Raw genomic sequence first — 24,583 nt, 5'->3', positions numbered from 1 at the left:
TGCAAACACAACAATGATGGACAGAATGTGGATCAATGTCACACATTCACCCCAGTCAAAAGATCTGGGCCCAAATCCATCATTTTTCCACTCCACACCACCCTGGGTTAGACAATGGCGATATGCAAATCAGCGCTGACCCTGTGCCCCATGGGAACAGTCCAGTCCGAACTACAAAAGCCATGTCCTTTCCAGAACGGAAACAAGCATCCGAGGACCGGCCCGGTTTCGAGGTAACACCTCTCATCAGCCCGGCTAGCTTGCTTCCAGTGGTGTGGAGTGCCTGGGACTCACGTCTGAGCATCCCCAGTACACTTAGAGCGGTTACTGCAAACACAACAATGATGGACAGAATGTGGATCAATGTCACACATTCACCCCAGTCAAAAGATCTGGGCCCAAATCCATCGTTTTTCCACTCCACACCACCCTGGGTTAGACAATGGCGATATGCAAATCAGCGCTGACCCTGTGCCCCATGGGAACAGTCCAGTCCGAACTACAAAAGCCATGTCCTTCCCAGAACGGAAACAAGCATCCGAGGACCGGCCCGGTTTCGAGGTAACACCTCCCATCAGCCCGGCTAGCTTGCTTCCAGTGGTGTGGAGTGCCTGGGACTCACGTCTGAGCATCCCCAGTACACTTAGAGCGGTTACTGCAAACACAACAATGATGGACAGAATGTGGATCAATGTTACACATTCACCCCAGTCAAAAGATCTGGGCCCAAATCCATCGTTTTTCCACTCCACACCACCCTGGGTTAGACAATGGCGATATGCAAATCAGCGCTGACCCTGTGCCCCATGGGAACAGTCCAGTCCGAACTACAAAAGCCATGTCCTTCCCAGAACGGAAACAAGCATCCGAGGACCGGCCCGGTTTCGAGGTAACACCTCTCATCAGCCCGGCTAGCTTGCTTCCAGTGGTGTGGAGTGCCTGGGACTCACCTCTGAGCATCCCCAGTACACTTAGAGCGGTTACTGCAAACACAACAATGATGGACAGAATGTGGATCAATGTCACACATTCACCCCAGTCAAAAGATCTGGGCCCAAATCCATCGTTTTTCCACTCCACACCACCCTGGGTTAGACAATGGCGATATGCAAATCAGCGCTGACCCTGTGCCCCATGGGAACAGTCCAGTCCGAACTACAAAAGCCATGTCCTTCCCAGAACGGAAACAAGCATCCAAGGACCGGCCCGGTTTCGAGGTAACACCTCTCATCAGCCCGGCTAGCTTGCTTCCAGTGGTGTGGAGTGCCTGGGACTCACGTCTGAGCATCCCCAGTACACTTAGAGCGGTTACTGCAAACACAACAATGATGGACAGAATGTGGATCAATGTCACACATTCACCCCAGTCAAAAGATCTGGGCCCAAATCCATCGTTTTTCCACTCCACACCACCCTGGGTTAGACAATGGCGATATGCAAATCAGCGCTGACCCTGTGCCCCATGGGAACAGTCCAGTCCGAACTACAAAAGCCATGTCCTTCCCAGAACGGAAACAAGCATCCGAGGACTGGCCCGGTTTCGCGGTAACACCTCTCATCAGCCCGGCTAGCTTGCTTCCAGTGGTGTGGAGTGCCTGGGACTCACGTCTGAGCATCCCCAGTACACTTAGAGCGGTTACTGCAAACACAACAATGATGGACAGAATGTGGATCAATGTCACACATTCACCCCAGTCAAAAGATCTGGGCCCAAATCCATCGTTTTTCCACTCCACACCACCCTGGGTTAGACAATGGCGATATGCAAATCAGCGCTGACCCTGTGCCCCATGGGAACAGTCCAGTCCGAACTACAAAAGCCATGTCCTTCCCAGAACGGAAACAAGCATCCGAGGACCGGCCCGGTTTCGAGGTAACACCTCTCATCAGCCCGGCTAGCTTGCTTCCAGTGGTGTGGAGTGCCTGGGACTCACGTATGAGCATCCCCAGTACACTTAGAGCGGTTACTGCAAACACAACAATGATGGACAGAATGTGGATCAATGTCACACATTCACCCCAGTCAAAAGATCTGGGCCCAAATCCATCGTTTTTCCACTCCACACCACCCTGGGTTAGACAATGGCGATATGCAAATCAGCGCTGACCCTGTGCCCCATGGGAACAGTCCAGTCCGAACTACAAAAGCCATGTCCTTCCCAGAACGGAAACAAGCATCCGAGGACCGGCCCGGTTTCGAGGTAACACCTCTCATCAGCCTGGCTAGCTTGCTTCCAGTGGTGTGGAGTGCCTGGGACTCACGTCTGAGCATCCCCAGTACACTTAGAGTGATGAGAGGTGTTACCTCGAAACCGGGCCGGTCCTCGGATGCTTGTTTCCGTTCTGGGAAGGACATGGCTTTTGTAGTTCGGACTGGACTGTTCCCATGGGGCACAGGGTCAGCGCTGATTTGCATATCGCCATTGTCTAACCCAGGGTGGTGTGGAGTGGAAAAACGATGGATTTGGGCCCAGATCTTTGGACTGGGGTGAATGTGTGACATTGATCCACATTCTGTCCATCATTGTTGTGTTTGCAGTTACCGCCCTAAGTGTACTGGGGATGCTCAGACGTGAGTCCCAGGCACTCCACACCACTGGAATCAAGCTAGCCGGCTGATGAGAGGTGTTACCTCGAAACCGGGCCGGTCCTCGGATGCTTGTTTCCGTTCTGGGAAGGACATGGCTTTTGTAGTTCGGACTGGACTGTTCCCATGGGGCACAGGGTCAGCGCTGATTTGCATATCGCCATTGTCTAACCCAGGGTGGTGTGGAGTGGAAAAACGATGGATTTGGGCCCAGATCTTTGGACTGGGGTGAATGTGTGACATTGATCCACATTCTGTCCATCATTGTTGTGTTTGCAGTTACCGCTCTAAGTGTACTGGGGATGCTCAGACGTGAGTCCCAGGCACTCCACACCACTGGAATCAAGCTAGCCGGGCTGATGAGAGGTGTTACCTCGAAACCGGGCCGGTCCTCGGATGCTTGTTTCCGTTCTGGGAAGGACATGGCTTTTGTAGTTCGGACTGGACTGTTCCCATGGGCCACAGGGTCAGCGCTGATTTGCATATCGCCATTGTCTAACCCAGGGTGGTGTGGAGTGGAAAAACGATGGATTTGGGCCCAGATCTTTGGACTGGGGTGAATGTGTGACATTGATCCACATTCTGTCCATCAGTGTTGTGTTTGCAGTTACCGCTCTAAGTGTACTGGGGATGCTCAGACGTGAGTCCCAGGCACTCCATACCACTGGAATCAAGCTAGCCGGGCTGATGAGAGGTGTTACCTCGAAACCGGGCCGGTCCTCGGATGCTTGTTTCCGTTCTGGGAAGGACATGGCTTTTGTAGTTCGGACTGGACTGTTCCCATGGGGCACAGGGTCAGCGCTGATTTGCATATCGCCATTGTCTAACCCAGGGTGGTGTGGAGTGGAAAAACGATGGATTTGGGCCCAGATCTTTGGACTGGGGTGAATGTGTGACATTGATCCACATTCTGTCCATCATTGTTGTGTTTGCAGTTACCGCTCTAAGTGTACTGGGGATGCTCAGACGTGAGTCCCAGGCACTCCACACCACTGGAATCAAGCTAGCCGGGCTGATGAGAGGTGTTACCTCGAAACCGGGCCGGTCCTCGGATGCTTGTTTCCGTTCTGGGAAGGACATGGCTTTTGTAGTTCGGACTGGACTGTTCCCATTGGGCACAGGGTCAGCACTGATTTGCATATCGCCATTGTCTAACCCAGGGTGGTGTGGAGTGGAAAAACGATGGATTTGGGCCCAGATCTTTGGACTGGGGTGAATGTGTGACATTGATAATAATAATAATAATAATAAAGGGGTTTGTAAAGCGCCTGGTGACGCCATCCCGGCGTGTCCCCGCGCTGTGGAGAGAGTAGCAGAAAACAGGAGCAGCCGACCTAAAGGGTAAACAAATGTGTTTTTAAGAGTTTCCTAAAGATTGTTTCAGACCTGGCTAACCTAATTTCAATTGGGAGGGTGTTCCATTGGTTGGCTGACAACACACGAAAGGAGCGACCTCCCATTCTGGCCTTTTTTATACGAGGAACTTTAAGAAGCCCCATACCCATAGAGCGAAGTGCTCTGTGGGGCTGATAAGGGATGGCTAGATCCTTCAAGTATTCAGGGGCTTTCATAGATGTTATCCTATAGCAAATTAAAAGTGCCTTAAATAGGATCCTTTTTTTTATAGGAAGCCAGTGGAGGGCAGCCAAAGTGGGCTTGGATGCCGTTCTTTTGGGGAGTCTAAGAACTAACCGTGCTGCCGTGTTTTGAAGCACCTGGAGCCTTCTTATGTTCTTCTCAGTTGACCCTAGTAACAACACGTTAGCGTAGTCAATGCGGGATGTAACTAACGCTTGGGTCATGATGCGTCTAGCCTCTAGAGGCAGAAGGTCCAGAGTGCGGTTTAGGGTCTTCATTACCCCAAAGCATTTCCCTACTAGTTTGTCAACGTGACTCTCAAAAGAGAGTTTGGGATCAACCCAGACCCCCAGGTTCTTAGCCTCCTTGCAAGGGATAGGCAGAGGGCCTAAACAAGGGGGCCACCATTCCCTAGTCCAGCTCGCACCATTACCCCCTATCACTAGAACCTCAGTTTTAGAGCCATTGAGCTTCAGGCAATGTTGGTTCATCCAGCCTGCAAGCTCCTGCATGCAGGTTTTAAAGTTGGCCGCTGCTAACGTGGGTGTCTGTGACAGGGAGATGAGCAGCTGCGTGTCATCAGCATAAGATACTAATTCTATGCCGTAAGACTGGACCACCTCTGCCAACGGAGCCATATAAAGGTTGAACAGGGTGGGACTCAGGGCAGAGCCCTGAGGCACCCCCTGTTCTAAGGCTATGCTGTTTGAGAGAAACATGCCTCTCTGAACCTGAAAACTACGGTCAGAGAGGAAGGCTTTGAGCCATCCCAGTGCCGCCTTAGTGACCTCAGCACTGCTCAGACACTGTAGCAAGATGGAATGTGCCACAGTGTCAAACGCAGCGCTGAGGTCCAGCATAATAAGTGCCATTGTGTTACCTTCATCTGCTCCAATCCGCAGAGTTTCAGTCGCTCTCAGAAGGGCAGTCTCAGTCGAATAGTTCTTTCGAAAACCAGACTGAGAGCTATGAAATACATTATTAGACTCTAAATGATCCATAAGTTGTGTGTTTGCAAGTTTTTCGATTACTTTCGCAAGGTAAGGTAAGAGGGAAATTGGTCGGAGATTCTCCAGTATGTCCTGGCTTACATTAGGTTTCTTTTTTATAGGAAAGACTATTGCTTTTTTCCAATCTCCCGGAAGGGAGGCCGAAGAGAAGGAAAGTTGGATAATGTGTCTAAAATAGGGCTCCAGTACTTCTAAGCTGGCATTAAGTACTTTTGGAGGGGCCGGATCACGGGGGGAGCCTGATTTGACACTTTTACAAACATTGACCAATATTTCAGAAGAAGGAACCAGAAAGCTGGGCAGATCTGATTCCAACGAACAGGCCTCTCTGCTTTTACCAAGATCAGGGTTAGCAGTCAGATTGTCAGAGAAGTTGGCATAGATGTCCGTGATTTTCCCGGAAAAGTACTTAGCAATGTTGTTGCAAGTTTCCACCGAGTCATTAGAGGACATATTATCATTAGAGAGTACAGAGATCTCCTTAAAGATTTTTAAAAGTTCCTTAGAGGAGTTCTCTGCCTCAGCAATACGATTTTTGTAATGTCCGGCTTTGGAGATACGTATTGCTTTATAATACTCCCTTTGCATTTTTTTATATTGTGCTTTAATCACAGGGCAGAAGTTGACACGCCATTCACGTTCCAACTTTTTGCAAGCAGATTTAGATAATTGAAGTTCAGGAGTATACCACAAAGTGGTTTTTCTCGCATTTTTGGCGTTTCTCTCAGCGCGAATAGGGGCCGTTTTATCAAGTGCTCCTAGAATACGGTTTTGTAAATGACTGTAGGCAGTTTCACAGTCATTGCCTCCTAACGGTCCTCCTATTGTAAGTAGTTCGTTAAAAGTAGACTGCGAAAAAAGTTTCCATTTCCGCCGCTGATACCGCTGCTCAGAGTCTTTTTTTGACTCAGCCTCTGATGTCTGAATTAGAAACGGAATAATGGAATGATCGGACCAGGGAACCGGAATCGGAGTGGAGGATTGCACTCCGGAGTGGTTTCCAAAGATGGGGTCTAAGAGGTGCCCTAGTCTATGAGTGAGGTCCTGATTGATGAGATCTAATTGTAGGGAACGGAGATTGGACCTGATGTCCCTTGCTTCCATATCCAAAGGATCATCGAAATGAGCATTCATATCACCAAGCAAAAAAAATTGCTTTTTCCTAATCGCTTGGTGGGCAGTGACCTCCGTCAAGCTGGAAATAAAATCGTACATCCTGCCAGGGGGTCTGTACACAAGAATGCCTGAGAGGGATGTTTGAGGTCCTATGCTGATAGTGAAGGCACCGGCTTCACAGTGATCAATAGTCAAGGGCACTAGAGAGCACTGCATAGGCGTTCTAGTGGCGATAGCAATCCCCCCTCCCCTGCCCTCCTTCCTGTCCAATCTAACAAGGGAATAGCCAGGGGGCATGGTCTCTATGATGTCGGGATCAGAGGAATCACCTAGCCACGTCTCGGTAAAGAACATAATGTCAAAATCCTCGTCCTCAAGTAAGTGGTAAATTTGAGTACTATGTTTACTGAGCGAGCGGCAGTTTACCAATCCTGCCTTAGTCTGCCTATTAGCAGGAGCCTTCCTAAATGGATTCAAGGGCTTAAATGAGCACAGAAGACAATCATGTAAGGATAGCGCCTCCATAGAGTGTTTGCAGTTTAGGGAAACCTCAGGGCGGAGAGCTAGCAGTTCCCTACTATCATACCGTAGCATGGGAGGTAATATGAGACCAGAGTCCATAGCCCCGCGCCCCGTCCTGTCGCGGACGGGCGCAGACGGGCTGGACTTTGGCTCGACTTCGGCTCGCTTCCGGCGCGCCCGCTGCACGCGTCCGCTGCGCGGTCGCGGTCCTCTACACATTTATGGGAGGGGTAGGGGCGACTAGAGCGCAGATCTTGCAGCCCTGAGCCCGGAAGTGTTGGGCTCCTCCTCCACCCTCCGCAACAAACGCCCAAGATGGACGCGGCGGACCGGGGCGGGAGTTACACAGTCACAGTACCCAAAACAACTAATGTCAGCCAACAGGTGAGGCACAGTTTTTAAAATTACACAACAATACACTGAAACAATTAAAATTAGCTTTAGTCGCAAAGTTTTAAAAGACGCTATTAATTCAGCGCTCACAGTGCGTGCTATGTACACAAAGCGTCAGCGGATAGAGTCAGCCACTGCCACCGGCTGAGCTCCTCTCCACAGCGCGAGTGCACTAAGAGGGGTTATTTTATACAAGTAAAGTACAGCGCGACTAGAGCGCAGATCTTGCAGCCCTGAGCCCGGAAGTGTTGGGCTCCTCCTCCACCCTCCGCAACAAACGCCCAAGATGGCCCAAGATGGCCCAAGATGTCCATCATTGTTGTGTTTGTAATTTGTGCCAGCAAATGTTACCTCATCAAGTGTTTATACATTATCATTGCTAACATATTAGGCTTCCGGCCTGCTGTAGTTGGGTGGTTTATTTCCAGCTAATAGATTTCCTTTAAATGGAAATCTCCCACCCTTTAAAAGGCACACGTTTAAGAAGGTATCTTAACTAGATAAACGGACATATGAATTAATCTAAAATGGGCAGATGATTCATCATAATCTTTGGCAGAGTTTCCCTCACAAAGTTTAGGGGACAGCTGGAGAAATGTTCTCCTTTGGAATATACTCATTCTGCCCAACTCAGAATCCAGCGGCTATGCTAGCAAAAGTGCGGACAGTAAATTTGCTGTCACCTTTAGTGTGCCCCACGAAATTCACCAAATCAGGTTGTATTCAGTAGCAACTAAAACTTTGTACACTTCTCATTACCCTCATTAATATAAATAAATAAATACTTTTATTTGATTTCATACAAAAATCATAAAAGAGTGGAAAACCACCATACATGAAATGTACATTTTGAAATAAAAACAGATAAGTATAAAACATACAGACAATACCATAAGTGAGTTTCTTGACGGGTAATGCTAAAACTTGTTTGGTTAGTTTTTCTTTTTTTCCCAGTTCAGTTGCCACAGTTTTCAGGAATTTTGTTGCTCTACAGGACATTTGGAGTGATAGTCCTTCAAAACTTTGGATGACGGCTGCTCTACATGACCTTATTTGTTCCTTCCTAAAGGCTTCCCGGAGGACCGTTCTTTGGGTCTCTGCCAGGGAGGGGCAGATGCATAGTAAGTGTAAAAAAGACTCGTTCCCTCCTCCACATAAGTGGCATTCCTTGGATTGCCATGGGTATTTCCATTTTGGTGTCAGGTCTTTTGATGGAAATGACCCCAGCCGCAGTAACGTGAGGTAGTGCTTTTTCTCCTGGGAAAAGTGGTCTAGCAAGTAAGGTTGGGGTTTCAGCCGCTGATAGCCTTTAATCATGGCCCAGGCGTGTTTTTTTTTTGGAGAAGGCTTTTGTGTCTATTGATAAGGAAGTCCGCTTGATTGCCTTGTTAACTACACTTTTTAAACTAGAATAGGCGGGGAGGGTGAGCCAGGCCTCCTCGAGCTGCAATGCCGCAAGGGAGTCCTTCAGAACACTGAACGTTGATTTACTTAGCCTGGCTTGGGTTTTGATTTCCTCCCTTCAGTGGTGCGCAAGGGTATTATCAGCTGTATCCCGCATTCTCCAGTAGTATTTGGCTAATGCCCCTTGTCTATCGGGAGTCTGGTTTCTTAGTCCATACTCAAGTCGTATTTGGGATTATGAGATGTGTAGGGGGATCAAAAAGAGGTCCTTAAAAAAGGTTGATTGTGCTAAGTTTAAGGGGGTGGCGTCTTTAAGGTTTAACATTTCTGAGCCATATGAGATTGAGGGTAGGAATTTTGATGAAATGGCTTTAAGTAAGTGACCTGTAGAACATCCTGTAAGTTATTTCTTTAGGACTCTAAATGCAAACTGAAGTTGTTTGGCTCTCGTACGGCCTTGTCCCAATTGTGATTTAAAATTGAGGTTGCGATCTATCTGGAAACCAAGATATTTATATAAATCTATCTGGGACAAGGGTTGTTCATCCAAGTGCCAGATGAATTTGCGGTTTGCCTTTGTTTTGACTCATCTGGCAAAGCACATCACTTTTGTTTTTTGGTGATTGATGGTTAGTTGAGCCGTGATGGTAGAAGCACCTAGTTTGGTGATGAATCGCTGCAAGCCTACAGGTGTTTGTGCGAGGAGCACAATATGATCCGCGTATTGTAAACTGAATGTAGGGACATTGCCCAGTTTTGGGGGGTCAGATTGGATTGACCATAGTTGTTTGTCAAGGTCGGCGGTGTAGACGTTGAAGAGGCAGGGTGCCAGCACACAACCTTGTTTTAACCCATTAAGAGTTTGGAACTTTTTGGTTATGCTGTGCCCATCTCCTTTCCTGACCTGAACCCACGTCTGGGAGTACAAGTTGATGATGGTGTCCAAGAGTTTAGTTGGAGCACCCCAGTTATGCATTTTTGCCCATAGTTTGGCTCTCTGGACTTTGTCAGAGGCTGCTTTGAGGTCTATAAAGCATGCGTAAGGAGGGCTGGATTTTGCAAGGGCTTGGTTGGCTAGCAGGGTGACCGCGAAGATATTCGTAAGTGTGCCCATCCCTGCCCTAAATCCTGTTTGGGTGTAGGGAATGAGGTTACATCTTCTGACCCAATCCTCCAAATCAGCCAACAAGTTTGAAGCATACATTTTTGCCTCCACGTCGATTAAGGCTATCAGACGGTAGTTGAAGGGGTCAGAACGAGAGTCCGACTTGTGTATTGGGTTCAAAATGCTGCCCCTCCAAGAGTCCGGAATGATGCATGATGCTAAGATAGAAGAGAAAAGTGGCATGAGGAGGTCAGACCAGAATGAAGGATTATACTGGAACAAGGCATTTGGCAGCCCGTTGGGTCCTGGAGCTCCCTTGGGTTTGAGTTTTTTCATAATTTTTAGAACTGTCTCTTTCCGGATTTGCAAGAAGTGTTCAGGTGTTTCTGGGTTGGAATTGATTTTGACGCAACCTGCTACAATTGCCCTCACGCCTGGTTCTGAACCACAAGTTGCCGGACAGACAGTTGCCGTTTCATTATATAAATGATCGATGTGGGCTCTCCGGGTGTCCTCCATTATGTTGTAGTGCCGGTTCTTTCCGTTTGTTAACTGATTGATTATTTCCCAAAAGAGCCTAGAATCCCTTTGTTTGGTGGAATGGTGTAGTTTGGCCCAGAGTTGTTCTTGGAACTCTTTTTTTGCTGCCTTAGTGTCTCTTTTTAGGTCTTTTTTGGCTTTAGTGAATAATTGCAAGAGATCCTGGGAGGGGGCGGAGCACTGGGTGCGTAGTCTTCTAAGGTTTTTTTCAGTTGTTGTTTTTGAGTCCTGAGTTTTTTTTGTGAACCAATCGGCCCCTTGATGTCTTCTCACTTTTTTCCCTGCCGCCTGGTTGCAGAATTTTTGCTTTAATTCTTGGATAAAGCGCTCCCATGCCTTTGTGTTTATGGGTTCGATTTTAAATATTTCCAGGAGGTGGATGCATGTCCCCATGATGTCGTTGATCGAATCCGTTTTCGATGCAAGGCGTTTTAAATTGTAGCTTTGCGTTTGTTGGGATAATACTCTGGCTGTCACTGGGTTATCTATGTTACTTAGCAATGTGAACATTTGTGGTTGGTGGTCGCTTTCAATTCTGTCCATTATTTGGAAGTTCATGATCAATGGGAAAAGGTTGTGATTGTAAAAGTGTAGTCTATTGTTGAAGCTGATTTTTGGGTGATCCTGATGTATGCTGCTGAGCTGTCTGTTGGGCTGCTCCAGTTTGACATTCTCATTGAGAGCTCCGCCAAACTGACCGCACATCTCTTGCCAAGCGCGTCTCATTGTTTATGTACCTGTATTCGCTCTTTAGTGGCTTGCAATAAGTTCATATTGAAATCCCCTGACAGAATGATGTTTGCGTCCTGATGGGCGAGTTTTAAAATTCTTATCTTTTTTCGCTTGAACACTGGATGGATATAGGTGTTAAGAATAAGCAGGCAAGTGAAGGGTGGGGCTTCGAGTTTGACACATTGCAGCCAGGAGAACTCTAGGTCTATTGCTGAAGCTTGCCATGGAGTTTCAGTTGAAATGGAAATTAAAAGACCTCCTTTGTCTCTCCCTAGGTTGGCGACTTTTATGGCCGGCCTCTGAAATTCCTTGTATCCAGTTATAGGTGTGGGATTTGTCATCAAGGTTTCCTGGAAGAGAAGAATTTTGTACTTTTAAATGAATTTCGTGAAGCCTGGATCTTCTGGTTCAGAGCTAAGGCCGAACACATTCCAGGAGCAGATGTTACAGCCTTGGAGTGAGTTGGTAACTACGTGGGTGTTGGTTCATGCCATATCTGGGGGTGATCCGACTGTGATTAGATCCTGAAATCCAGGGGGCTTATGGCAGCTCGATTAGCAAAGGTGATGGTGATTTTTTTAGTTGTGCACTCTTTCCTCTTTTGAGTGGTATGATGATCTGGGCCTTTGGCTCCCTTTAACAGTCCCACTAAGTGGCTAAATGGTTGGAGCAGGTTGGGGTAGCAGGGGGGGTCGATCTTTTTTAGCTTAATGCAATGCAAATTGGTCCCTTTGCTACCAGATTTGTTCAATAAAAGAAATGGCTGAAAATGAAGCTGTAATTGTTTCTTGGCCCATGAAATGCGTGTTCTGTTTAAACGCTATACTAACAATGTCGTTGGAGGTTATGTGGCTCAGAGGGGCCAGTGCTTTAAAATGTTTGAGCAGGACGCTTCTATTTAAAATGTCATTGGTTCCCTTTGATACGTAGTGGGGGATAAAATCCAATTTGTTGATGTTTAAAGAGGAGTCCAGGTGCAACGCTAGGCGTGCTGCCCTTCCCGGTAAATTAGAGGACATTGGTGTCTCAATAATTGTCGAAGGAGTGGTCACGGTTTCATCTATGTTGTTTTGTTGCTTCCCGGGTTAGGGTTACAGGCAATGTCTGGATGGCAGTTTTCTTTCCACTCATTGTCAGTAACTGAATGTTCTACACGTAGGCTAGTGATACTTGTTTCTTTCTTAAATTTCTTTGATGTAATTGGGGGATTCTCAGATTGTGTTACCTGGGTGGATGGAGGGTGTTTCTTTTTCCTTGGAGGCTTAAATATGCTGTATACATTCCCAGTCTGCGATGATTCCCTTTTGGTGTTATTTGAGCAGCTGGGGAAAGTGGATTGGATGGATAAGGGGCACGGTTGGTCCTTGTTTGTAATTGTGTCCGGAGGAGTGAGGGCCGTGTCGTGGTCATTCTGTTTCAATCCCTGGACAGTGTTGACGGGAAAGTTGATTGCCTGCCTGGAGTGCCTTCTATTTCTTGATTTTCTTAAACGTTTTCTTACCCGCTTGGTTAATGTCTTGGTTGCTGTAAATGGCTGATCTAATGGTTGTTCACCTTTGTCAGTTGATTGGAGGGCTGAAATGTTTGGATTGGCAATGGTTAATGCTGGACTGGGTACTTTAAGGTCAGTCTGTGATTGTTCTAAATTGGAAAAAGCACCACTTATCATTACCCTCATTACTATTTCAATGTATTTTTACTGAATGCAGCCATTAGATGTATATTGATACATTCCTAACCAGAAATTTCTTGTCATTAATTAAAAATCTCTACAATTTACATTTCAACCTATGTACTTAGATGAGGTGATCAGAATTGCTGAGATAATGAAACCTTATTTTATATCAATAAAATAGCATGATGTATTTTGGATGATTTGGAGGGCTTTAGATTACAGAAACCATTTAAGCATCTTCCTAAAGGTGAATTTGCCACTGCATGTATCATATTTACTTCAACAGTTTTCTTCATATGTTTGAATTATTGGTGATTTGCAAAGCATCTCAGAAGTACTCATGTACATTTATGATTGTTGTATATTTACGAGAGTATTCCACCAGGGCAAATGTAATGATTATTTCAACAGATGGGAAACCTTTATAGGAACATTGATATTTGTTCATGTGACTTCATTATTTATTTCTCAAGAATACAATATTTTTCCAGCTAGAGAAATCCTTTCCCGGTACCCATAAACTTAGGAGTCCCTAAGTTGGGGCTTACTGATTTTTCCATGGTCTCGTTCCCCGTAAAACCTCTTTTTGGATTCATATTCCCGCAGTTGACAGAAAAATTATCATGGCGGATTAATTTTATTAATTTAAAAATATTTTCTGTGCTATGAAAATTTTATTCCTAAATCTACAAATAAGGATGTAGAATTGTGTATCACAAATTGATTGTTTTGGAAGCCTGAGCAAAACCTATGCTTGTAAACAAAAAAATGGAATCATGTCTTTAGTCACTGTGGGCACAGAGATATTGGATGAGGTAGTGCACCGAATCAATATTATTCACTCAATTTACATCTTCAGATTTCCCAGACTTGTTATGGGCAAAACACTATACTGTCCATTGTGATATCCAGTGTGTTGATTAACATTTATATTTGTTTAACAAACAATTTTTGTTTTGTTTCAAGGTTTTCACCTGTATCACAAACTGCCATCCATCATGCCAGAGAGCTGCATTCTCATTGCAATAGGAGCATTACTTGGCGGAATTATTTTTGGAACTGACCACAAAGCACCACCAGCAATGAGGACAGACATATACTTTTTATATCTGCTTCCTCCAATTATCATTGAAGGAGGATATTTTTTACCTACTCGTCCATTCTTTGAAAACATTGGGACTATTACTTGGTGGGCCGTGGCTGGAACTCTGATGAATGCATTTGGCATTGGTCTCTCACTCTTTGGTATATGTCAGATAGAAGTATTTGGACTCAGTGACATTGGTTTACTGCAGAACTTGCTTTTTGGCAGCCTGATTGCTGCAGTGGACCCTGTGGCAGTATTGGCTGTTTTTGAAGAAGCCAGTGTCAATGAACAACTTTACATGATGATATTTGGAGAATCACTTTTGAATGATGGAATTACTGTGGTAAGGTATCCATTGCAATTTCCTTTTCTGCCTTTTTCAAAGTTTGCAAATCATGCTGCATGAATAAAAATGGAACCTGAAGGACAATTTGCTTTACTTGCTGTTAATCCAAATGTGAAATATATGTATTGAAAGCTATTTTCAATGTGCCTCAGCAAAAGTCTTTGAGGGCAATCCACATAAGCATTTTTTTCTGTAAATGTATAAATATGTCCCTAAATGTCTTTATTTATTCCTGCTAGGAATTCATGAAAGGAATCTTTCAAATCTAGTTGTAAATGGGTTTCTTTGTGCATATTTTCCCACCACCAGTGCAGATAAATGTGAAATAGTCGCTCTTGTGCAGTGTGTGGGTAGTGAGTGAGACAAGGCATGATTAGTCATATAACTTTGTGAATAGCTGCAAACGTGCACGCATGTGGGCAGTCACAAACTCCATTCTTACTCTTTCAGACACTTGAAATTATTGGAGCTTTACCTTTTAGGATCCAAAGGAGAATAACACACTTCCAAACTTGGAGGAGATGGATGGGAAGAGGTTTCTCAACAGAGAAAAATGTTTTTGCCATAGAAAATAAAAAAATGAAAACATTGCATTGTCTCATCGGGTACAATATCCCCAGAGTTGAAGCCTAGGTATTGCTTAATTAGGCCATTTGGGAAAGTGATCATGGGGAATGTGTCACATTAAACCACTCAGTAGTAAACTTGGAAACTCACGCCTTGAGGAGCTGTCTAAGCATACTGTTGAAGATGCTTGGAAATTTAAAATAGAAGTAATTCAGCATTTACTCATAGGAGTAATTTAATGGGTACAGATTCCCTAATTTTGTGAATTGCCATATTCTTAATTGGGTTGCATTTTTGTTCTCTGTATGCTTGTATGCGTTTATAAGGTAACAGATTGCTTTTGAAAGTTGAATAATAATAATAATAATCCACATTTGTAAAGCGCGAAACAATCACTCTTAAGGGTCTCCAGGTGCTGGGGGCCATCAGGAAGATTAAGCAAGCTATTGCCCAGAGTCACATGGTGCTGGGCTAAAATGCCACCAGCGCCGGGGATCGAACCGTGATCCCCAGATTCCAGCGTCATTTGCCCTGGCCACGGCACCATACCGGTGAATGAAGCAAACACAATACAATCACGACAAAGGTGATCTTTTCTATCATCTTGTTTAAAAGTATTAGTTCATCCATCAGCGATTGTTCACTAAAACAGTATTGCAAATTTCCACTTTTGGGAAAGTGGTAGAAACATGTACATCTGTTTAGTAGTTGGAGCCTATATAGAAATTTGCTGTTGTCAATTTTGCATGTGGCTGTTCATTTTGGTCAAGAGAGAACATAGCAATAACTCATCCATTTTCTCTTTTTGACTATCACTGTATTGCAGATTGTTTGGAGAAAGTGACGGAAACCTGAATTCGTAATCTCAATTTTCAGTTACACAACCTATTTTTCAGTTGAATAGGACCTGTGTTTCCAGTGCAGGGAGTTAGTTACACAGAGATCTTGCTAAGATATATCAGTTCACTGTTACAATTAGTGTCAGACAGCTGTAGTCTCTTATTAAAGGTCTCTCTTATTGCCTTTACAAAATCACTATGCATTGCATACTTTAGTGCCCAGCAGAATTGACAACTGGCTAGCATATTCCTATGCAAGTAGATATTGGTGGAGACTGTGAGAGACAGAAAACTGCATCACTCCCGTTGGCTCTTGACTAAAGATTTGGTGCTCTCTGGCAACCCGGCACCAATATTGTTTTGGTAATATGCCTTAGGGCCTTATTATGAGTTTGGCAGTACGGGAGCAGGAGCGTGTCGCTCTCTCACCGCCAAACCTGTGTTTGACCTGCTGGCCTGATTAGGAGTTTTCTCCTGTATGCCGGGAAGTTCTTTGGCGTTTCCACAGCGGTGCCTATGAAATAGGCACCGCAAAGGGAACGTCAAAATCAGAACCTGCATGGCTTGGACTGCTATAGTTCATGGCGTGCAGCTAAAGGTGTTCATGCACACAGAGGGGGACAACTGATGTAGGGCCCCTTTGTTTCTTCACCGCCACACTTTTCATGGAGGTCGTACCACCATGAAAAGTGTGGCAGTGAGGAATCTTGTAATATGCTTTCCGGGGCCACAGGTGCCCGCCAAGCATATTACTGCCTAAAATCCACTGTTCCACAGCCAGGGATCGCTGTTGGTTGCAGAAGACCTCTGTGCCCCAGCGAGTCTGTAGATCTGTGGCCTGCCAGACCTGTAATACGCCCCTTAGACAGGACTCTACCCAGAAAGCCTTGTTTAGAATTTAGTAGGCAAACAAAGAAGCAGCTGGTTCACTGACAAAATATCAATGTAAAAAATATAGAAGTAAAAAATGTCGATGAAAAAATATAGCATGCAAAAATATTGACTCCCCATACGTAAACAGGGAAGTACAAAAATACCCGAAAAAAATATTGATGTTAAAAATATAAAATAAAATAATAAATACTAAATATATTACGAAAATATTTTTTTTTTAAATGAAGTGTATTTACTAAACATTTTAACAAATATAACAAAAAAACTTAATTTAAAAAAAATAAACACACATACATACTAATCTATATATATATATATATATATATATATTCCAAACCTCTTCTTCCTCAGCCTGAAGAAATTGGAGTCGCACTTCACTTGGCTGAGGTAAATTCTTTATTAATTAATGCAGGGTTGGCAGTCCTGACGCGTTTCGTCGAACACTCGACTTCATCAAAGGTGTGCCGTTCTGTTATCAGCGAGTTTCTGCAGTGATAGCCTTTTAACTGGTGATTCATTTTATGAGTCGTCCCTCTAGTGGGCATGCTGGTCACTGTAGTTCTCGCATGAATTTTCAAATCTCTCTGGTGGGTTTCTCATTGGCCATAGTGCCCCGCTTCTGCCTCTCTTCGGGTGAAACAGGAGTCATGCTGGAGCCGGTCTCCAGTGGCAGCCACTTTCCCTTATGTCCGCTTTTACGAAGAAATCAATTTGGTCCTTGTCAGGGAAATTGTTGGCGCTCTGACTGACTGTGCGGTGCTCCCACGGCTGAACCACGCTGTAATAAATTCCAAACCTCTTCTTCCTCTGCCTGAAGAAATTGGAGTCGCACTTCACTTGGCTGAGGTAAATTCTTTATTAATTAATGCAGGGTTGGCAGTCCTGACGCGTTTCGTCGAAGACTCGACTTTATCAAAGGTGTGCCGTTCTGTTATCAGCGAGTTTCTGCAGTGATAGCCTTTTAACTGGTAATTCATTTTATGGGTCGTCCCTCTAGTGGGCATGCTGGTCACTGTAGTTCTCGCATGAATTTTCAAATCCCTCTGGTGGGTTTATCATTGGCCATAGTGCCCCGCTTCTGCCTCTCTTCGGGTGAAACAGGAGTCATGTATATATACATATTTACTTTAAAACAATTAATAAACTATTAATGTTACTTTATTTTATCATTTTAAAATAATCAAAACATATACACATATATGTATATATATAAATATATATACTTCATATGTATATTATGTATATATAGATATATATTAATATATATATATATTCCAAAGTTTTATCAAAGTAACAATGCACACTCGGATGTTATTTACATAAACACCAAGGTTTATTCTGTAAACCGCTACGCGTTTCGACACGAAATGTGTCTTTATCACACAAATATTACAGAGTATCCCGGACATGCATAAATAAACAATCAATGAACATAGAAGAGGCCTCCAACTTCTTATGTCATAAGCGGCCGCCATATTAAAACGGTACATTTTACTAACACATTGTTGAATCTTAGTTGTAAATATGTATACAATATCTCTGAAATGATATATATAACCAATTGTACCTGAAATAAGGGCTGTGTCATTACACTCTCCGACACATTGATAACATTTTGATACCATGAACATAGTGTTTCACTTTACAATATCCATATGTCATAGCGTCCTGCATTTGATATCCCCTGTGTCTTAACATTTGCGCACAGTACATGTTAAAATGATACCAAATCGGAGCTTAGATTTGTACAACTTAACACTCATATTACCCGCATTGCAAGTCTATTTAGAAGCAGCAACCAGTCAGTCTGCATTTTCTTACCACACATGGAGACTATGTATAGGGATCTGCACACCATACTCCGCAGGTTAGTGGAAGCATGTATACATGTATAAGATTGTTATCAATTGTGAGTTAGACAAAATTATCAGCAAGCCTCTGCATCAATGAATGTTCAGCAGAAATCGAATTTCCTGTCAGGTGGCAGCACATTAACTGATCACTGAATCTGCTATTCAATCAGACTTGTGCCTATTTGTGCTTGTTAAATAAGGACCAGAAAAAAAGACAAAAAAAGAAGAAAAAAGTAGGAGGAATTTCCAGCCAAATGGCTGTAAGGTAGGCCTCTTCCTCCGTATATAATACCACAAAAGTGTATCACCAACCACAAAACATTCTAATAGTTATAGATAAAAAATGCACATATGTTGCTGAATCATGTCTTATCTTAAAGGAAGTGCAGACACCCTCTTGGTGAAGAAAAGGGTAGGGAACCCGTGATGTGTCCATAAAAGTGATGGTGAATGGTCCCTTCCTTTCCTCCTGTGAAAACAATCGAGCTACAACACATAATTAAAAATAAGTTACATAAAACCAATATCACAATATATTAGAACAACATATTCATCACAGTTGAAAATAAATCAATGGCAGAGACCATTAGTCATCATGTAAATGAGTGGCTAACTCTTCATCCAAATTATGCCCTCCCGGGAACCTAATCTCAAATTCAATAATCCATTTGGATTCTTTCTTCCTAAGAGCTAGTTCCCTGTTGCCTCTTCTTTTGCTCAGATTTACCTGCTCAATTGCAAAAAATCTAAACAGTGAGTTATTAGTTTGATGTTTTTCCTGAAAATGACAGGCGATAGGGTAATATGGGTCTAGATTAGTGATAGCCCGCAGATGTTCCTGGACATGTTTTTTTACCATACACGTGGTACTCCCCACATACCGTAGTTGCACAGGCATTCCAGAATGTATATGGCATAGCTGGTGCTACAGTTCAAAAATTGCCCTAAGATTATGTTATGTTTTGACCCTGGTACTTCAAATTCCTTGATCATTTGGCTTGATTTGCAAGCCCTACAATGTCCACATGGATAGAAACCTTTGAGATTATGTACATTGCTGTTTCCGGTTTCTGACATATCCCCTTTAATCAGAAAATCCCTGAGGCTCTTCCATCTACGGTACGTTATGAGCGGTCTATTGCTCAAATTCGGACCTATGATGTAATTTTCCAGTTGTCAGCTAACACCTTTTGCACCTTTCTTGATTCGTGGTTGAATGTATTAATTAGTCTGGACCCATTTCCTCATTCTGCACTGGCTGTTTGTTTTCAAGGGTATTGGGTACTACTCCTAGTTGTTTCTTTGACCTTGTTAGTAGCTTTTATCTGGACCCATTCTGGATACCCACGTTCTCTGAATCTACTAAGCATCCTATCTTGTTCGAGGTTATATAGCTCCTCTGTGCTGCAGTTCCTTTTTGCCCTCAGTAACTCTCCATATAAAAATGCTCCATTTCAGTACTTCAGGATGAACACTGAGGGCATGAAGGAGACTGTTCCCCACAGTTTCTTTTCTGTGGAGGCTGGTAACCAATCTGTCTCCCTGAACAGTAACCAAAGTGTCAAGAAATGTAATACTTGTGTTACTCATGGTAGATGTTAGTCTTATATTGTATGGGTTATTATTCAACTTCAGGGTGAAATTCTTGGCTTCTATTTCAGACCCACTCTATACAATAAAAAGATCGTCAATATATCTGATCCAGACTTTGACAAGATCGAACTCTGATTTTAGGTTTTTGTCTTTTCTTATTTCCTCGTCCCACTTGCCCAGAAACAGGTTTGCAAAGCTTGGTGCAAAGCTTGAATCCATCGCAGTTCCACGCACCTGCTTGTAGAGATCACCATCGAACATAAAGATATTGTTGGTAAGACATAACCCTATCATCTTTACAAGCATGTGCGTGTGTTCCAGGTAGCCTATGTCTCTCTCTTTAATGAAATGGACACAAGCTTCCACACCCTGATTGTGATCAATAATGGTGTACAATGAGCTCACGTCGAGGGTAATCAAGGTGAACCAATTAGTCCATTCTACTCCCTCTATTTTATTCGGGAAGTCTTTGGTGTCTCTGGTATAGGAAGGTAGACGTGCTACATATTCTCTCAAAAAATTGATCTATATATTTCGAGATGTTTTCGTTTACACTTCCCAGCGATGAAACAATTGGTCTCCTCGGAGGTTTAGTGGGTTTCTTATGTATCTTGGGCAGTAGGTATAGTATGGGTAGTTTGGGATAATCCTTTTTTAAGAAAACAGTACTCAGGCCAGGTGATCAGACCCTCCCCCTGCCAATAGGTTAACTTGTCCCACGTGCTAGTTATGCTAAGATTGTATTCTGTGGTATTACTCTTACAATACAAGCTGGCATCACTTAACTGATTTTGCACTTCTTCAATAAACATTGACCTCCCCCACAAAACAATATTGCCCCCTTTGTCTGAAGGTCTTATGCCAATATCCTTATCATCTGCCAGAGAGATAATGAAGTCCCTTTGTTTTTTGGATAGGTTAAACCTCACATTGTTGTTCTTCGCTGTTTTTTGTTTCGGTTTGATAAGTTATTTTGTGACTACCTTATGAAAAGTATCTATAGAATCATGAGGAAGGACTGGACAGAAGATCGATTTCAGTTTAAAGGGGGTACATGCTGCTCTATCAGTACTGATTCCATCCTGATCTACAAGACGGTTATCTCCCTCATCTTCCGGTACCACATCATCTAACACATAAATTGTTTGTAATGCGGCGGCATCCCCCACAGTTAATACAGGTAAGGTTTCGTCCCCCCCTACCAAAGATGTCATTTTAGGAGGTCTGTTATTGTACAAAGTATGCCATTTTTTCAGCTTTAACTTCCGTGTAAATTTAAAAATGTCAATGCTTGTATTGGTGTAGTTAAACAATTCCGTAGGACAAAAAGTCAAACCTAAACACAATGTGTATTTTTCCGTTACAGTCAGTGATCTCGATGACAGGTTAATAATAGTTCTGTTTACCATTGAACTATCCATGGGTATTTGGCGCATCTGTAGCCCCCGCGTTTGGTTCCCATTGGCCTTCTGTTTGTTTCTCCTTTGTTTAAGTTTGAGACGTCTTCGTCTGGAGCGCCCCTGCCTCTTGCTCTTTCTCGGCCCGGTGTCGTCCTCGAGCCCTGTTCAGTGTTGCTTGTGCTGATTGGGCTTGCTCCTTTTGTTGCCGCGATCTCAGCACCTGGAACTCATCTAAAAAAGTCCCGGGTTTAGCTGATATTTCCACATCTGAGGAAGTGCTGGCAGTTTGGACTGAGGCATCTTATTGTTATATTATCCTGTTGATCTTCCGAAAATGCCTGATCCTCATCATTCCTGACCTGGATATTCACGTGTCTGTACAAATGATCATACTTATGATTGTAGGATAAAATCCGGCCACTTTCGTAATCCCCACAGTCTCTATGTAATTTTCTTTGTTTCCAATACTTAATGTCATCTTCGTATTTTTTTAGCCTGCCTTTCAAGTCCTCTTTAAATTTCTTGATGTTGTCTTGCTCTGTGCTCTTTTTGAAATCCTCCTTGATTTCTTTAAGTTCCTTAATAATTCCCTCTCGATCATCCCAAGCATACTTAATAAGTATGCAAAGCATGTTTTTAGAGCTAGAAGCTGAATTGGTTGCCCATTCATCAAGCATGCGCGGATCTGGGGATTCATAGCATGGTGTAATGTAAATCCGTAGCCCCCGTGGCACCATGTCCTTGTCCACATAATCTTGGAGAGAGATCGCCTCCCACCATTTGGAACATTCTTGTTTTTTTAATTTTTCAACAATAAATGACTTCCCACCCTTTACCCAAATAAACCCCACAACCTGCACATAAAAAAAATAGACAATTACCATTATTAATTATCAACTAATGACATATTATTAATTAACAGCCAATTAATAAATAATTACTAATGAATTACTTCCCACAATTAGCACTATAAAATCTAAATTAAATAGATAACAAATAATAATTAATTTTTTATAATTCACTTACTTCCCACCCTATTTCCCTATAAACCTACAACCCGCTACGGAACTAAAAAACACAAAATGTAATTAAAATAAAATGTATAACTACTAAAGATTTAACACATATATTAAAAAGCATAAAGAATGCTTATACAAAATAACAGACATCACATACATTTAAAATACAAACTAAAATACATAACACTAATTTAAAAATCAATATTGGGCCAGATGTAGGTAAATATCATTTACCGATTCTAAAATACCGAATTTTACCAATTCGGTATTTTAGAATCTGTAAATGGCATGAGCTAATGATTCGGTAAATTTTACAGAAACTGTAACATTAGGTAAATACCGATTCGGTATTTCCCGATTCGGTATTCCCCATTCATTCCTATGGGCCTGGAGGCCCATAGGAATGAATGAGAAGTAACGATTCGGTAAATACCGAATCGGTAATAGGGGGTAGACTTACAAGGGTGGCAGGGTGTCACATTGACACCCTGTTGCACCCCTGAATAGTGCATGGGTGCACATGTGGCACACATACATGCCCTAAGGGCATGTATGTCTGCCACATGGCACTGTTAAAAAAGCACAAAATAGCTTTTTTAGCGGTTTTCGTTGTTTACCACCAACTTGTAGTTGGTGGTGCATAACAAATCCTTAAATGTGAAAAGCACTCACTTGAGTGCTTCCTACATTAAGGATTCAGTAATTTACCGAATCGGTATGTTAAGAATTCGGTAATTTACCGATTCCTTAAGTTACTGATTAGGTAAAATACCGAATCCTACAATCATGCCACCTACATTCCAAATGCCAAATACCGGTTGGTAACGGCCGAAATTCGGTAATTTCGGCCGTTACCAACCGGTATTGGGCGACCTACATCTGGCCCTATATTTCTGCAAACAATATTAATGGCTTCTATATTTTTTGAAACAATATTTCTTACTTTAAATTCAATATTCTTGACCGCGATATTCTTGCTGTCCATATTTCTGGATCACAATATTTCCATCTCGATATTTGTGTATGTCAACATTTCCTACTAAATATTCTGTCTGAACACCCCCAGAGCCGGCTCAGAAGAGCTAGACTTGGCTGGGTCAGTGTCTTTTCTTTGCCAGTACTACTCCAGCTGATAAGATTGGAGCAGCTTTTGCGAGTCATTTTTTTTTACATAAACAAATCATAATAGCTTGTATTTATTTGGGAAAACACAGAATAATCCTATGTGATTGTCGTAATTCTCCAGTTTTAGAAAAGTTCACAATAAATGCGTGTTTTCGAGTCATAAATGGTAAGCCATTTCTTAAGGCATTACATGGATGGAGTCATTCATAAGTTGAATGATACTGGTGAATATTTACTGTTCAAATCTTTTGATATTCATTCCCATGAGATACTCGTTAAGATACTAAAAGGTTACTTGGATTTTCGAGACATGATCCTAGGCTCATTCTTCTACTTCATGTCTGCGTGCTCTGATAAATCAAAAAGGAACATTCTGCATCACACCCTGCTTCCTTAGTATCTGCTCAGTGGTTTGCAACAAGCCACAGATTTATGATACCCCTACACTGGACAATAACAAATTGTTAGCTGCTCGGGCCAAGATGCATATCTTTAGTTCTCTGCTGCAGGCAGTTGGTGGTAATATAGCGTGTTTTGTTTAATGGGTTCCCCTACTCTAATCCACCTAGAGCCCCAGTTGTAATAGATTGACTCCAGTGCTCTTGTGTCATTATATTTTTTAATAGGGTCCGATGACTCCCTCTGTAGCCCATCAATTGTATTGCTTTAACTTTCATTGTTATCTGTAGAAGCTTTCACTGAACCTGTGACACGATTGAGGCTATAATTAAGACATTAAATAGCCTCTATCAAATCCTACAAATGAAAATTTAAATGAATGGGGTAGACTACCAGAATATTGCATCGGAAGTGTCAGTGCTCCAAAACAGAATAGCCTAAATATTGAGTAACAAAAAGTCTTGAAGTACGGTTAAATGGTTTACTCCACTTATATGTACCTTGGCGGTATATAAACCATCACAGCACTTATAAGTGGATTTAAGCATAGTGAACTATATAATTATAGATGTATATGCCATCAAGATACATTTACGATTTAAGTGTAGTGAACTATATATATTTACCTTCAAAGTATCTCACTCCTCAGTATTTGGGCTACGAAATTTTGGAACATCGATCCTTCCCACACAACTCAAACCTATGTTTGTAAGATTCATTAAGGGATCCTTTTGCCAACTTCGGTTACAGGTTGTTTGCTCACCAAGAGTCTAGGCCTGATTTGTATGTAAGCTATAAT

General features: G+C 43.0%; 1 protein-coding gene across 1 annotated transcript in view; it reads left to right on the top strand.

Annotated features, from left to right (window-relative positions):
• Positions 1–24,583, top strand: part of LOC144773862 (sodium/hydrogen exchanger 4-like) — a 513,028-nt gene that overhangs the window by 47,212 nt on the left and 441,233 nt on the right. The window contains exon 2 of the mRNA XM_078658947.1: positions 13,629–14,092. Within this exon, the coding sequence (XP_078515073.1) occupies positions 13,629–14,092 (464 nt within the window). The remainder of the gene's footprint in view (positions 1–13,628; positions 14,093–24,583) is intronic.

The sequence above is a fragment of the Lissotriton helveticus genome, chromosome 8 (assembly GCF_964261635.1).
Source record: "Lissotriton helveticus chromosome 8, aLisHel1.1, whole genome shotgun sequence".
Classification (NCBI taxonomy): Eukaryota; Metazoa; Chordata; class Amphibia; order Caudata; family Salamandridae; genus Lissotriton; species Lissotriton helveticus.
This window is presented reverse-complemented; position numbering and strand designations above follow the sequence as displayed.